The following is a 14,732-nucleotide window of genomic DNA, read 5'->3' as shown; positions in this document are numbered from 1 at the left end:
AGTGACTGGCCCAAGGCTACCCAGCAATGGCAAACTGGGGATTTGAACCTGGGCCTCCCAGATCCTAGTCTGACACTTTAAGCACTATACCACACTGGCTCTTTTTTTCTAAATAAAGCCAATAGGAAAAATCAATTTCCCACTAAAAACAAGACCAATCACTCTTTTAAAAGGTGTCCCTCAGCACAATGATCCTCCATTAGTTTCATCACCCCCAGGTGGTCTATAATGCATCAGTTCTTTAACCTTTAAAGAGCCATTATTGTCCATGGTCAGTAGATCAGGGTCGTTTATTCATGGGAGTTTTACCTGAGGTTCATTGCTTGCTGGATCCACACTTTCCTATTGTGGATGTATGCACCGGCAGCCTCCAAGCTCAAATCAGAAAGCATTTGAGTTCCCCGCCCCTTGAAACGCTGCTTTGTAATTGGCTGTAGTGCTTTCTGTGAGAGAAAAGTCCTTCCCAAGTGCCCTGGAAAAAAACATTTTTAAAAGTGGAGCTCTCTAAAAGAAATGGGGGGGGGCAAGCCTTGTTCTTTAAATCCTTTCTTCTGCTCGGAAAGAACTCCCATGAAGCAGGAAGCATTTGAATCCCCACCCCTTCATACGCTGCTTTGTAATTGGCTGTAGTGCTTTTTGTGACAAAAACGGCACTCCCCCAAGCTTCCGTGTCCCAAGCTTTGCCTTATGCACGGGGATTTCACTCAGGGTGATCTCAGGAGAGATCGAAGAATTGGGTTAATAGAGGAACGGGAAGTCCCAGGATTTGTGAGGGCTGGCTGCGAGGTCATCTCAAATGGAAGGAAAACTCATGCATAACTCCAAGGAACAACCGAGACAGAACAGGGGCGAATGTGAGTGAAAGTACCCATGCATAACCAACCCAGGTCTCCAGAGTCCAGAGAGACAGAACCTAACTCTTTTTAACAAACCTTATTATACCTAATATATCTCTAAAGCAACCTAAACCAAACATACTTTTCCTATTAATTTACAATCTCATGACTATATGAACCCACTATTCCTAAAACTGATTCCTAATACTTATTCTTAAGTATATACATAAGAATGGGAATCAAATTTCCAATTTGATGATTTTCTTGGAAAAGCACTTGTGATCAGCCAGCTCCCCTGGTAGCTTAACAGATCACAGACTTGTTTCTAATTTTTATATTGTGATCAACATACAGCAAACAGGAGGTTCCCCAGTCAGATATCAATCCAATATTTTTTCCAAGTATTCAGTGTCATTGCTACCATTGCAGTAGAGATAACAGCTAGATAAACACAGGACTTTTAGAGATTGTATGATCCTTCTGGGGTATTTTTCATAGCTAATTCTTCTTAGAACCATAGAGCTGGAAGGGGCCATACAAGCCATCTAGACCAACCCCCTGCTTGATGCAGGAGCAGCCAAAACATTCCTGACAGGTTCATCCAGTCGCTGCCTGAAGACTGCCAGCAAGGGGGAGCTCACCACCTCCTTAGGCAGCTGATTCCACTGCTGAACTACTGTTACTGTAAATAAAATTCTAATATCTAGCCAGTACCTTTGCACCTGTAATTTAAACCTATTATTGCAAGTTCTGTCCTCTGCTGCCAACAAGAACAGCTCCCTGCCCTCCTCAAAGTGACAGCCTTTCAAATACTTAAAGAGAGCAATCATGACCCGCCCGCCCCTCAACCTCCTCTTCTCCAGAATGAACATTCCCAAGTCCCTCAGCCTTTCCTCATAGGGCTTGGTCTCCAGGCTCTTGATCATCCTCCAGCCCCCTGATCAACCAGAACAGGTTGGCAGGGCTAGTCTCAATAAAGGTTGCAGTCAACTAGCAGCCACACCCTCCCTTCGCTTCCTGTGGACAGGGCTAATCCCACAGGAAGTGAGGACAGGTGTGGGCATAGCCAATAGGGTCTACTTCATAAAGGCCAGAAACTCAGGCCAAGGAGGCCTTACCCCAGTTCTCTCTGTGCCTTCCTGACTGGAAGAGAAAGCAGTGGGGGGAGAGAAAGAAGAACGCCAATTCCCTGAAGCCCTCCCCTCTCATATCTGAGTCCTGTCAAGGCCCAAAAAAATAAACCCTTGGAGGGTGTGCCAGCTCATGCCAACCCTAGCAACATAGCGAAGTCACATAGTCCTCATTTTGAATTGACTTTATTAGCCACAAGTGATGTCATCGTGTAGCAAAATATGATTATTGTAACATATTTCCAGGAAGGAATAATTTTTTTTTAAAGTTTTTTTTTAAATGATGCCAAAACAGCAGTTATAGAGCAAGCAACTGATTGGGGGAGCAGATATGGAAGGGGGGAACTTTCAAATGACATTTGGAGGGGCTTCAAACAAACTATATATTCAATACAACAATGTTCACAGATAAATATTCCTAATTATTGTAGGAATATGTACCTCTCCTTTATTGAACACACTGGCACAAATTTCGTTTTGCTGTGGTGGTCAGAAGGAGCAGTCACTTTATTCATTTCCATCTATTACACATTTGACTGCTCTTATTTGCCACAAGCAGCTGTCTTTCGTAACCCCACATGGTCTAAATGGAGTGCACTATAATGTCACTGTTTAGTTCAATATTGGATTTTGTAAAATCTATTATACAACAGCGGGCTGTCTTATTCTTACACAATAGGAATTCTCTCAAGTTAAGGTCAGATGCTGCCGGGGCTGTTTCATGTTGAAAATCTTTACCCATGTGGGGAGCCCACTAGTAAATTGGAATATTTCTTGAGAGACAGCTCTTCTTGCCCAGTTTTTTTTCATGTCAGAGACGTCAGTTCTGAAACCACCTACCCAAAGTCGTTTCATGCTATGGGTTATGCTCAGTCTCATACCAGTGTCAGAATGGAAGGGAAAATGTCAAGCAGCTTTCACCTGCTACTTTCCACTTATCCTGGGGCAGCGTAGATCCACAGTGATGGCTGTGAGATAGGAGGAGTGAATATTTGAAAGGGTTTTGAGGCGCTCTGTGCATCAGCTTCCAGTTCACTGTCTAATTTGGGTTGTGTGTAGGAATGAGCCTTGAGGTAATATAAATGTCATATGCCTCAAAGGGTACATGCCCCACTCCAGCAATTTTCCCATCTCTTTTATGACAGACATCTTGCATATATGCTCATAAGCATATCTCTCAGGTCTTGGAAGCTAAGCTGGATCGGAACTTGGAAGGGAGACCTCCAGGGAAGTCTCTGCAGAGGAAGGCAATGGCAAATCACTTCTGTTTAAGCATTTGCCTTGAAAACCCCACCAGTAGTCGCTATAAGTTGGCTGTGTCTTGATGGCGCTTTACACAGAGTTCATGTCACTGTTTATGTGATGGAGCAAAATATTAATGTCTCACTCATGGCACCAAATCTTTGTAACGCCTTTCTTAAGGAGATTATCTGTCTCCCTCTGTTGTATTCCACGAGTGGTGAAGAACTGTTTGCCATTCCCTCTCTCTTATTAGCCCTCATTCCTGTCTGTGTGTGTTTATCTTTTATGTACTTATATTGTATTTAATTGTGTATGTGTGTGTGTTTTTTAATGCTTTTTCATGTCTGGGATGTTTTACTGTTTGCTTGGAGAACCTGAATTGGGTGGAGACAGTGTACAAATATTTTAAATAAACAAACAACATCCTTTGTCATAATCTGGTTCTTGGTTCTTTCTTTTTGTCAGGCTTCAGCAAATGCACGGCGTTTCAGGCAATAGAACTCAAATCCAGGCAGAGCAGTGATTCAAAGTTTTATTCCGAAAGTCAATGATTTCAGTAAGGAGACAAGCAAGGCTGGAATACATGGGGGGGGGGGGGAGAGGATACATATATAGAGCTGATACAATAGGGTTACAAGAACAAAGAGACAATGTAGTCGTTTCCTGACGGTAACGACTTAAGTAAAACTGAAACAGAAACAATTAAGAGCAATCAGTGGAGGAGATGGCTGAGCTCTCGGCTTTGTGCGCAGGACCCGATATCAGATTGGAGATTTACATGGGCGGGTCCCAATACAATTGTAAATCCCTGGCCGGAGCTCATGTGCAAAACGGGGGGGGGGAGGAGTGCACAGAGAACTCCATCTTGTTTGCGGGGAAACCATCTTGTTTGGGACCGGAGCTGTCAGAAACCCTATCTGACACTTTTCTGACCAGGCTCCACCAAGGGAATCCTTCAGGGTTTGAGGGAAATGCTGAAAAAGGGACCACAGTGAGGTAAAGCAGAGAGAGAAGGGGAGAATGAAAGTTATAAATTCCTCTTGGCTGTATGCTCCATTTTTGTAAAACAAAGGAAAGGGGGCTCTTTTCTCCTACAGTGGCTTGAGTGCCCTAAGATATGATGGAATCGCTCACTTGAATGTACTACAGCTTTCCATGTGAGAATTGTAATTGACTATAGTTAGAATGCCCCTGACCTGGATGGCCCAGGCTAGCCTGATCTCCTCAGCTCTCGGAAGCTAAGCTGGGTCAGCCCTGGTTAGTATTTGGATGGGAGACCACCAAGGAATACCAGGGTTGCTGTGCAGAGGAAGGCACTGGCAAACCACCTCTGTTAGTCTCTTGCCATGAAAACCCCCCAAAAGGGGTCACCATAAGTCGGCTGCGACTTGATGGCACTTTACACACACACACACACACATAGTTAGAATGAGGCTGAATTCTACTGTCTGGAAAGAAAACCCCATGGTGTAGGATGCAGTTGCTGCACATTTCATCCTAATTGGGAAGGGGAAGAGGTCCTCCTGCCCAATTGTCTTCTGAATCAAGCTCCAACAAACTGAGCTATAAGTGGATAAATCAGAAAATAGTTTAGGCATTTCCCAGCTTTATTCCAAGTGCTCAGAACATCGTGGCAAACCCAGTGTCATCACCATGGAGTTCTATGTGACTCCCCCCCCCCACAATAGCCCCTTTCCACTTTCCCCCCACTTTCGTTTAACTGCTCCTGTAGCTGGGGGATGTGGCAGCAGACTTATCAGCCAAGTTTATGAAGGTGAGGGAGAAATATGCCTCCCAGGCATTAGGCATCCAAGATGTCCAGAGGGAGATAAAAAAGAAGGTGGAATGAAGAAGAGAGGCAGGGAAAATATCCCTTAATTTGGGCTATCTAGCCACCTGGCTGGATGACCTACTCCCTGCCAACACTGTTACCATATAACTGGTGTTGTGCTGGCCCACTAGGGCGGGGTGCCACTGTGGCAGTGTGGTGCTAGGAAGAGGGCTGCAGCAGGTGTGGCAGCAGGCAGGGGTCTCTGAAGCCAGGGCTTCTACAGCCGGCAGCTGTACTAGCTTGGAATGGGCATGGCAACACAGTCCAGTACACAGTCCAAAAATCAGTCCAGGAACAAAGCAGTCAGTCAAGGCAAGAGGCAGGTGCAAGGTCAAGCCAGTCCAAAGTCAGGTTAGGCCGGGGTCCAGAAAGTCACAAGGTCGAGGTACAGTCCAGGTCAATACACAACAGGCCAGCATGGCACTTTGGCAGGTTTGCACTGTGTTGCTTCCACAGCTTTCTATTGCCTCAGCCTTCCTTAAATACCTACAGTTGTCTGGGAGAGACTGCTCCTGCAAACACTCAATCACTGTCTCCAGCATCAGCCAAGGTTCCTTCTCTGCTGCTGCAGTCTAGCTGAATGCTGGCGCTGCTCTAACTGGGTCCTGCCCAGTCTCCTCCCATGAGTCCCAGGACACAGCTGTTCCTCACTGTCTTCCTGCTCTTGTGGCATCTCTCTGGATGTTCCAGGGTTGGGTGGCATCTGGTCTTCCCCCGGCTGCTCTCCAGTTCATGCCTCTAAGGTAGGACTAGGTAATGAATCACCCTCAGCTGCTTCCTCTGTCAGTGAGGGTGGGGAAGGCGAAACCTGACACGGGCTCTGTTCTTTGTCCGTCTCTGAGTCCGTCGACGGGCAGACCCTGATAGGTGTAGAGGGTCTGGTGTTGGATTAAGACCTGGGAAACCCAGACTCATCCCTACTCGCACCATGGAAACTTGCTAGATAACCTTGGGTCAGTCATGGAGGCAGGCAATGGCAAACCACCTCCATACGTCTCTTGCCTTGAAAACCCTACAAGGTCACCATAAGACAGCTGTGATTTGATGGCAAAAAATAACAGATGTCAGTAAATTGGGAGTTTGGGATGGAGGAGGAGAAGGGAAGAGGGAGTCTCTGACTCAGATTTATCATTTAAATCAGAGCTGTGATGTTCACTTCATGGAGGGCGTTAAGAGCTGCTGAAGCTCACATTCCAAGCCAAAGTTCAGTGATACCACACCATGGTGACATGAATGTTTACAATCTAACCCATTTGGTTTTTGCCCCATCCATACTACAATTTCAGCCAAGTTTTTCTTCATGTTCCCTGGTAGGCGCAATAGCAAGAAATATTATTTGCTGTGTCCTGAATCCTTTGCTTGATTTCCTCCGATGATCTTTGCATAAGGAACCTCCTGAAGAATAAGCTGCTGAAATGAAAGCCATTATACATTGTTGATTTTTGCTTCATTTTCCATATAAAGAAATATGTCAAAGACTGGAAGTTTTCAAAAGTGCACCTGGGATTTTGACTGCCAAGTGCAATAAGGCATGGCTCCAGAAAAGAACTGTGAGCAAAATACCAAATCCTTTGATGAACACTCATTGCGATTATGGACCTAGGCTTCCCCCCACCCCCATTAATACGGAAGTAACATATCTTCTGAGGCCTTGTTATTTGAACCAGAACATTTGGTAGGATTAGATGATTTTTGTAAAGTACTAGTTACTTATTTCACTTCCCTTTGCCATGTACACTCTTTACTGTTGGTAACTAAGGCACTGACTTTTCAGGTATGAAGATACAAGAAACAATCCCAGTATACTTGGGCGTAGGGCACAATCCAATGGAATCTTATATTGTACTTTTGTAGAATAGCCCATAAGTCATCAAATTGTTTCCATCTCTGAATAACTGCTGAAGGTAGGTCTGAGAAGATCTGAATTTGCTTCTCTTCATATGTCAATCTTTTCTCTCTCTGGAGTCTGAGTATTTCATCTCTCGCTCTCTGATGTGTGAATTTAACTAAGATATCTCTAGGGGCTTGAAATTTTTTGGAGAAAGCTGTAGTAATCCTGAATATTTTTTCCACTTGGAGCAACTCTTCCTTGAGTTTGTTCCCTTTTTGTCTTGTTGATTTGTCCATCTTAGTGTCCATTACTCCGTTCATATCTCCTACTATCAATATTTCTCCTTGGTGAAAGTCAGATAGATCTTCAAAGAAGGTCTTTAAAAACTTTTCCTTAGTATGATTTGGTGCATAAATATTCGCAATTGTGAATTTATGTATGGCAGTTTTGAAAGTTGAATCTGAATAGTAGTTCTAAGGGATAGAACTAAAGCTGAAGCTGAAGCTGAATGTGTATAATAGTTCTGAGAGATAGAACTAAGCTTGAGAACTGAAGGAACTTGTGTGAAGGAAACATCTAAGCTATTTCTCTAAAGCAATCTTGTGTATATAAATCTGACTTGAGTTTTCCCTCCAAATTTCTGCCTTTTCTTAAAAACCAATCTCTGTAAGTTCTCTTTAATAAACTTCCCTGTTTACTCTGTTTAAGTTGAAAAGCCTCTTGTCTCCTGTTTCTCACTGAGGTAAATACGGGTGTGGGACTGGAGGAGGAGAAGGAAAATAATTCTCCTCACAAATATACTCAGGCCAACTCCTTTTCCCCTCACCATATATGGCCGGGCTGAGTGAGTGGGATATTGAAGTGGTTGGAAGGGGGGTGCGTCATAAGCATGGGATAAACTTTAGATAGGCAGCCAACAAGCTGACCATTTGGGCTCCAGCTCTTTATTTCTATAATGGGTTTCATTTATTACTTGTGTGCACATATTCATAATCTGTAGGGAACGCTTGCTTAATTTTGTCTCTTTTTTGTTCCATGGCAGTGAATGCTCAGGACAATGAAGACCATGTTCCTCTTCACTTCTCCTCTCGCTTTGGGCATAACGACATAGTAAAGTTCTTGCTCCAAAGTAATTTTGAAGTCCAGCCTCATGTGGTTAATATTTATGGAGACACCTCTCTGCACCTGTGAGTTAAGAGCAATACAGGCATTTCTTCTTCACTTTGTTGGCCATCAGCCCACTAGTAAAAACACTTGCTGGTTTCTTTTTTTTTTCTTTCCTAGTGCTTGCTACAGTGGAAAATTTGAAGTTGTGAAGGAATTAATTCAGCTGTCAGGAACAGAAAGTCTCACCAAGGAGAATATATTCAGTGAGACTGCCTTTCACAGGTAGGCCATTGTACATGTGCCCCAAAAGTTCCAATTTTAGGAACCTGCAGGACTGGTCTGCCATTGCTGGCATAACTAGAGTGACAGAACATAATTCTTAAAAACAAAGAGAAAGCGGGGGTGGGGAGGGATTTGTGACAAACAGAGAGCCACAACAAGGGAGGAATATGTCCAAATGGGAATAGCTGGAGAGCAAGCACCAGATGCTGAACTCTTTGTCAACAGCCACATAAAGAATTGTCCAGAATTTTACATAAAGGTTGCAGGTAGCCATCTTGGTTCAAAGTGTCACAAGATCATGTGCATGAGAAATCAGTGTGCTTACTTTTTAAGATCTCTAGTAGTTTTCATCAAGCTGTTCAGTACAAAAAAGGAGGCTGGAAGCAAGAAAATATGTCATTACATCTCACATTCAACCTATGCGTTAAATAGGATTCCACGACTGTTTTGTCCACTTAAAAAATTATCCTGGGCAGGCTGTGAGTCTAAGGCTGCAATCCTGTGCACAAATATTTGAGAAGAAGCCTGATTGGATTCAGTGGGATTTGTTCTTGAGCAAATCTGCATAGGAACAAGCTATAAATAGAAGAAAGGTGCATGAGAAAGGCTCCTTAACTCTTTCTCTCCTAGTTCTGTTTCAGCTCAAAAGCATGCTCACCTAAACTGCTTTTCCCCCCACGGAAGGAATGATAAAGGATCTCCATAAGTTCCCCATATCTTGAGAATGGTGTTTTTGAGTGAAAAAATAACTAAAGAGGCTATGGCTGATAGTGCAATTGGTGGAGGGAAGCATACAGGGAGCAGACTAGCCAATATGCTGCCATATCTCAGAGATACACAACACCAGTCTAGCACCTTGCAACAGTATGGGGCACCACTGGCACAAACTGCTGCACTGGCAGGAGAAAGGGCTGGCCTGGGGGTATGGCAGGATTTAGTTGGCTCCCTAAGCCACCCCACTTCCAGAACTAACAAAAGATTACAATGGCATAGGTTCCCATACAACAGAAAAACAATGGCAGATGTACCCATACAATAGAAAAGAATGAGTGCCCCCACAAACAGTCAAATGCCCACCCACAAGCCCCAGCATAGCACAGAATGCTGATGAAAGCCACTGTCAATCCCTCCTCCTTAATGGAAGCCAACCCAACCACACCCAATCACAGCCCCCTCCAGCACTACATAAACCCCATCCAGGATACCCCACCCAGGATACCCCAGTTCAGAAGGTAGGGTGCACAGAGGTCTCTGCTGAGCACAGCATCACACTTCAGTGGCAATGGGGGCACAGAGAGGGCACTTAGGACCACTGAAGAAACGCTTAGCACTAATATGCAAGGGGAAGAGCAAAGTCCATGCAGTGTGCCTAATACATCTCGTTTCAGAACCCTTACAGGTGCCCCATCTCTGGAGACACAAACTGAAGGGGTGACCAGGCACTGTCAGGTGAACAGGCACAGGAATCCAGCAGCCTCAGCCCAGGAGTCTACCCCTGCCTCCATCATTCTCAAACACACCTGGGTACTGCCTTGACAATGCAGGTTCCCACACCCAAGACGGAGCAGTGTATGTGTATGCAGGGAGACCCAGCCAGGCCCGCCCAGCAATATGCCTCACGTCATGTGATGGGGCATACTTGCACAAAAGTATACCCAGGAGAGCTGCCAGGAAGGCAGAAACACTGGCAGGCTGATCAGCCCTTACTGGCCTGTCAGCACATTCCCTGCTAGGGTGCCCTTCCTCCCTGGGGGAGAACAGGGCACATCTGTGGTTTGGGATGACTGGCAGCTACCCCAATGTGCTCAGTAGAACTACTGGCCAAGCAACCATGGCACCTGTTGCCTTGCAGGACTGGAGCCTATGCAGCAGCAGCCAATGTTGCACTTGCAGAGCAATTCCTCATGGGATCAGTAAGTGTCATTTGGACAGCTACTGTAGGTGCCTTGGGGGGACCTGATAGATGGAGCCTCCCCCCCCCCCACTGGGGATGGAACCACAGACCCTGCAGGAGCCCCAAGGCATGGCTGTATCACAGCTTCTGTACTGTTTGCCAGCGCTACACACATTTCTGCTTGGCATCTGTGCCGGTGGTGATTCAACAGTGACCAGAGCTGCAAGGACAACCAGTGCAGTTCATGTCACTCTGCTTAGTCACCACTTCCAGCCCGGTTCCTGGAGCAACCTGCCTTGAGCAGCCATCCATTTGGCAATTCCACTCTACTCACAGGCATGCTGCTACAGGGACTGCTCAGCCTGTCTCCCCATAGACCCTGGGAGCAGCTCACAAAGGCACAGGAGCCATACTGGACAGAGGGATTTTGGCAACCCCAATTGTGGAGGGAATTTACAAGTTCCCCCCTGGGGTGGTTCTTGAGATTGGATTCTCTGCTTGCTTCACTTACCAAAAAGCAACCCAGAGAGATTTGGATAGGAAAGACCTTGCATACAGAGAAACACTCTTACACAGTCACTCTTAAAACAGCATCCAAACGATATGAACAGTAAACCAAACAGTTTTATTGAACTTACAGAAAGTATAAAGCAAAGGAGAAAGCAATATTTAACTGGATATATATGACAGCACTTAACAAACGTACACATACTGACAGACAAACAACAGTTAGCAAAGTACTTTGGGTCATTCCAAGGTAGAGACAGAAAATGGTCTCTCTCTTAGAAGGACAAAGACTGGACAACTGGACCAGCCTTTTATAGCCTGAACCATGAGAGAGGGTCTTAAATGGCCCCCTCCTGTTAAATTCTTGAGGAAATGAGTCTCCACAAATCATGACTAAAATTGTTTAGAAATATCTTGTTTCATAATAGGTTTTTCATGTCTAGGTCTCTGATAAATCTTTGTTCCGTCCCATCACCCAATGTACCAAAAACAATCTCCCCCTACGTGAGCAGATAATGTGTTGCCTGCTTGAATGGCCTTGCTACTCTGAACATTTTTTTGGCACACTTAATGTGCTTTGGGTGACTAACTTCTAGCAATGCGATCTCCTATGCCCTTTAGGGTCAAGATTCTAATTGGAGCTGGGGTCAGCTAAAAGTCAGGTCTTCATATGGCTTCTAAGTTATAGATTAATAAGCTACAGATTAATGAAATTGGTTTTTCTTAACCCAAACCAATATTTAATATAATAAAATATAATATTATAATATATTAATATAAACTAATGTTCAATATAAAAATTCTCACCACACCAATCATTGGACCTCTGCACAACTTGCTGCTTAGTAAAGTCTGGAGTGCTCAACAACTCTGTTTCTGTATGTTTGTTTTTAAGGGGATGAAATTTGCTTTCCTCTCCTCCCTGCTTCTCCTCCTCCTCCCGCCATTCATGATTTCCCCTTGGGGAAATCTCCTGTCACGGCTTGTGGCGTTAAGGGGTCTACACTCCTAGAATGTACCATTTACTGAGAAATGGAGTTATCTATTCAGCGAGACCTCACAGCCAGAAGTCAATGATAATTCCTACAAGGACTGTAGGCTTTCTATTGAGAAGTGCCAGAAAATTTATGAACAAGGGACTTCCTTTAAATAACATTTATTTCACATAAAATATATATGCATGTGAATACATATTCTCAAAACATGTCATAAAGTACAAACATTATGATTCTTTAACATGTTCAGTTATGTTAACATATGCAAGCAGTTTCATACAATCTTTATAAGCAATTTCTCTATGTAAGGTTTCCTAACCTTAAACCTTTAATACATTTCTCTTTATGAGATTCTAACTAGTATCTCTAGATTCATTCAGAATACTACAGTTACAGAATCTTGTAAAAACTAGATTAATTTCACAGAGAGAAGATATGGTTAAACATAATGGGAAAAAGATCTGTTATAGCAAAAAGCTTCTTTATCCAAAGTACCTGAAATATAAACTATAAGTTATAGTGAATTAAATACAACCTTATATTATTTCTAAAACCTCTCCAGCTCATATGCATAGCTGATATTTAGGATATTGCAAACCTTTTCTGTAAGGACATAGACTTTTCCCATGCTTCTATGTCTTTACCATATCTTTGATTCTCTGGTTCTTAGTTTATTTAAGAATTATAGTCCAAAGCTCATTGAGTATTTCATGCCAGTTCAGGTTCATTGAAATACTGTTCTGAAGTCTATTTATCAGAGAAAGCTGAAATTAGAGCTATTTGAGCTATAGTCAATTATTACAGCTAAGTGTAGTATCTTTACCCATTGCAGTGTGCAGAGGATAAGATACTATGATCTTTATATTTAAACCATTCTATGTTTATAGATGTCTGATCACTTTCAAGATCAGGAATGCTTCATACATGCTGATGGTATGTGTATCTCTTAACAGTCAGCAATGCAGAGCTTATATATTATTTATTATGTGCAAGCTTAAGGCTGTATTAGTGTTTATATGGAAGACTCAGCTATTCTCTAGCTTGTCAATTTCAGTGAATATGTTTCCTGAACTAAGAGTCTCCATGAATAGGCTTAATAGATTTTGTATATGTTTTATGTAAGCATTTCATATGTGCCTTAAGCTTCATTACAGAGAAAAGAGATTCTCCTTTTCTCCCAGGAACATCTCTTGCCTCTTATTCTGAGTACAGAAGCCTCCCCTATTATGTTGGGGGAGCCTCTGACTCCTTTCTTCCCTGTTTCTGGTTCTAAGAACTGTATGGACCAGTTCTGTAGTTTGGGTTTCACAACTTCCATGTTGTGAAATGGTATAGTTTCATATCACGCAAGACATGAAATGATAGAATATAATGGAAATGAGTTATGGCCAGACAGACTTGCTGCCCTCTCTGTAACTCACTTCATGTGTCTCACGCAAGAGACAAGTATAGAGAGTGAGGTCGGTCAGCGTCAGCCAACTTCCATCAACTCTCTGCTTTCCTAGTTTAACATCTTAGGAGGATGTCCAGGAGATCTAGCAGCCAGACAGCATTCAGCTGTCCTCTACCAGTCCTCTCTCCTTTTGGCCGTTTGAGGCTTCCTTATATCCTCTCAGATCAGTGGTTATCTGAGCTGAGTCAGGAATCTTCAGGCCTCTGTCATGGATCCAAATCAGGATCCATGGCAGTATCATTTTCACTCATCTATGGGGAAAATATTAAGTCACCAGGTTTACAAGTGCAAAATCCCCAGTACAAGGTTTATTGTACTGCTGCACTGTCTTATCGGACAGCGGCATAATTCCGTCCGACAGTGGCATAATTCCGTCCTTTACACTGTATCTTAGAGCAGGGACGAAAAAACCCCAAAACAGAGATGACCTTCCATTCTATGCCTGGAAAAGCACCTCAGATAAGCAAATGCCGACTTTTCAGACTTAACTATCAAGCAGGCAGCATGAAGTGCCTTTAACCTTGTAGCCGTGTAGTTATTTCAAAACAGCTATAAGTGGCATAACGTTTACCCCACATTACTGCATTAGGTCCCAAGGAATGCTTTTTATTATTTAGATCCAGAGGAAAACCATATGCTCAAGCCAATTATTGCCACGGGCTGCGACACCCCCTCCTTGAGGATATGGGAGTCATATGGATCTTTATCAATTCATCCTACATTGATTCATCATTTTCATAAAAATATTTGTTAAACACATGCATTCACCAAACCAAAAAACAGCAAAGGCATCATATATAATGACTAATACAAATCATAGAAATACACATTTGGTTAAGCCAGAATATATAAATCAAATACTATAAATTACAATATCAAAGTTTTGTCTTCACATAACATTGTCCGTGATGTCGCCTTTGCTACTCAGGAATCTTCAGTGACGCTGCTGTGTCTGAAGATTCATTGCTTCATCAGCAGTCTAACTCAGTAGGGAAAAATATTGAATTCAGTTAATTTTAACTGTATAAAGAAAAGCAATCTGTCAGTATCCGTTTTATACATATCGAACTAGCCATGTTATTAACATGATGCGTAATGAAGAAAATCTCCTTTCATTCATTCATTTACAGAAAAACATTTATTTGTAGCTACCGTGTAAGCCTTAAAGCCGAATATTATCAAAACAAAACCAAGAAAGATAACATAAAGGAGTTGTTATCTTCGTACTGGCTGAACGCCCAGAACCTCTACGGCTGGCCCCCCTTTTTTCTTTTGCAGCCGCTTGACTTTAAAACAACACTTTTTTCCTGTGAATGTTATTAAACACATTATGGGCTATATTGACTATTTTCAAAGATAATTACCCAGTATTGGCATTCAGAGGTTTTCTTTTTCTTGCACTGAGATTCTTTAAACTCAGTTTCCTCACTGGAAGAATCTTCAGCTGTAAAGGAATCTACCACTGTTTTCAAGAGAGCATCCCAATCTTTCCCCCTGCTAGACGTTGAGGGTTGTTCGTCATCCTCCGCAGGTAGTAAAACAGCATTTGTTTCCGGTATTTCTAACATATTCAGAGATCTGAGTTTCCTTGAAGGTCTATTAAAATAAATTTTATGAACCAGCA

The 14,732-nt window shown here is 43.0% G+C and overlaps 1 protein-coding gene across 1 annotated transcript in view; it reads left to right on the top strand.

The window, feature by feature from the left end:
* TNNI3K (TNNI3 interacting kinase) overlaps positions 1-14,732 on the top strand; it is a 232,099-nt gene that overhangs the window by 57,944 nt on the left and 159,423 nt on the right. The window contains exons 8-9 of the mRNA XM_056845668.1: positions 7,913-8,057; positions 8,155-8,259. Of these exons, the coding sequence (XP_056701646.1) occupies positions 7,913-8,057; positions 8,155-8,259 (250 nt within the window). The remainder of the gene's footprint in view (positions 1-7,912; positions 8,058-8,154; positions 8,260-14,732) is intronic.

This window comes from Euleptes europaea, chromosome 2 (genome assembly GCF_029931775.1).
Source record: "Euleptes europaea isolate rEulEur1 chromosome 2, rEulEur1.hap1, whole genome shotgun sequence".
Classification (NCBI taxonomy): Eukaryota; Metazoa; Chordata; class Lepidosauria; order Squamata; family Sphaerodactylidae; genus Euleptes; species Euleptes europaea.
This window is presented reverse-complemented; position numbering and strand designations above follow the sequence as displayed.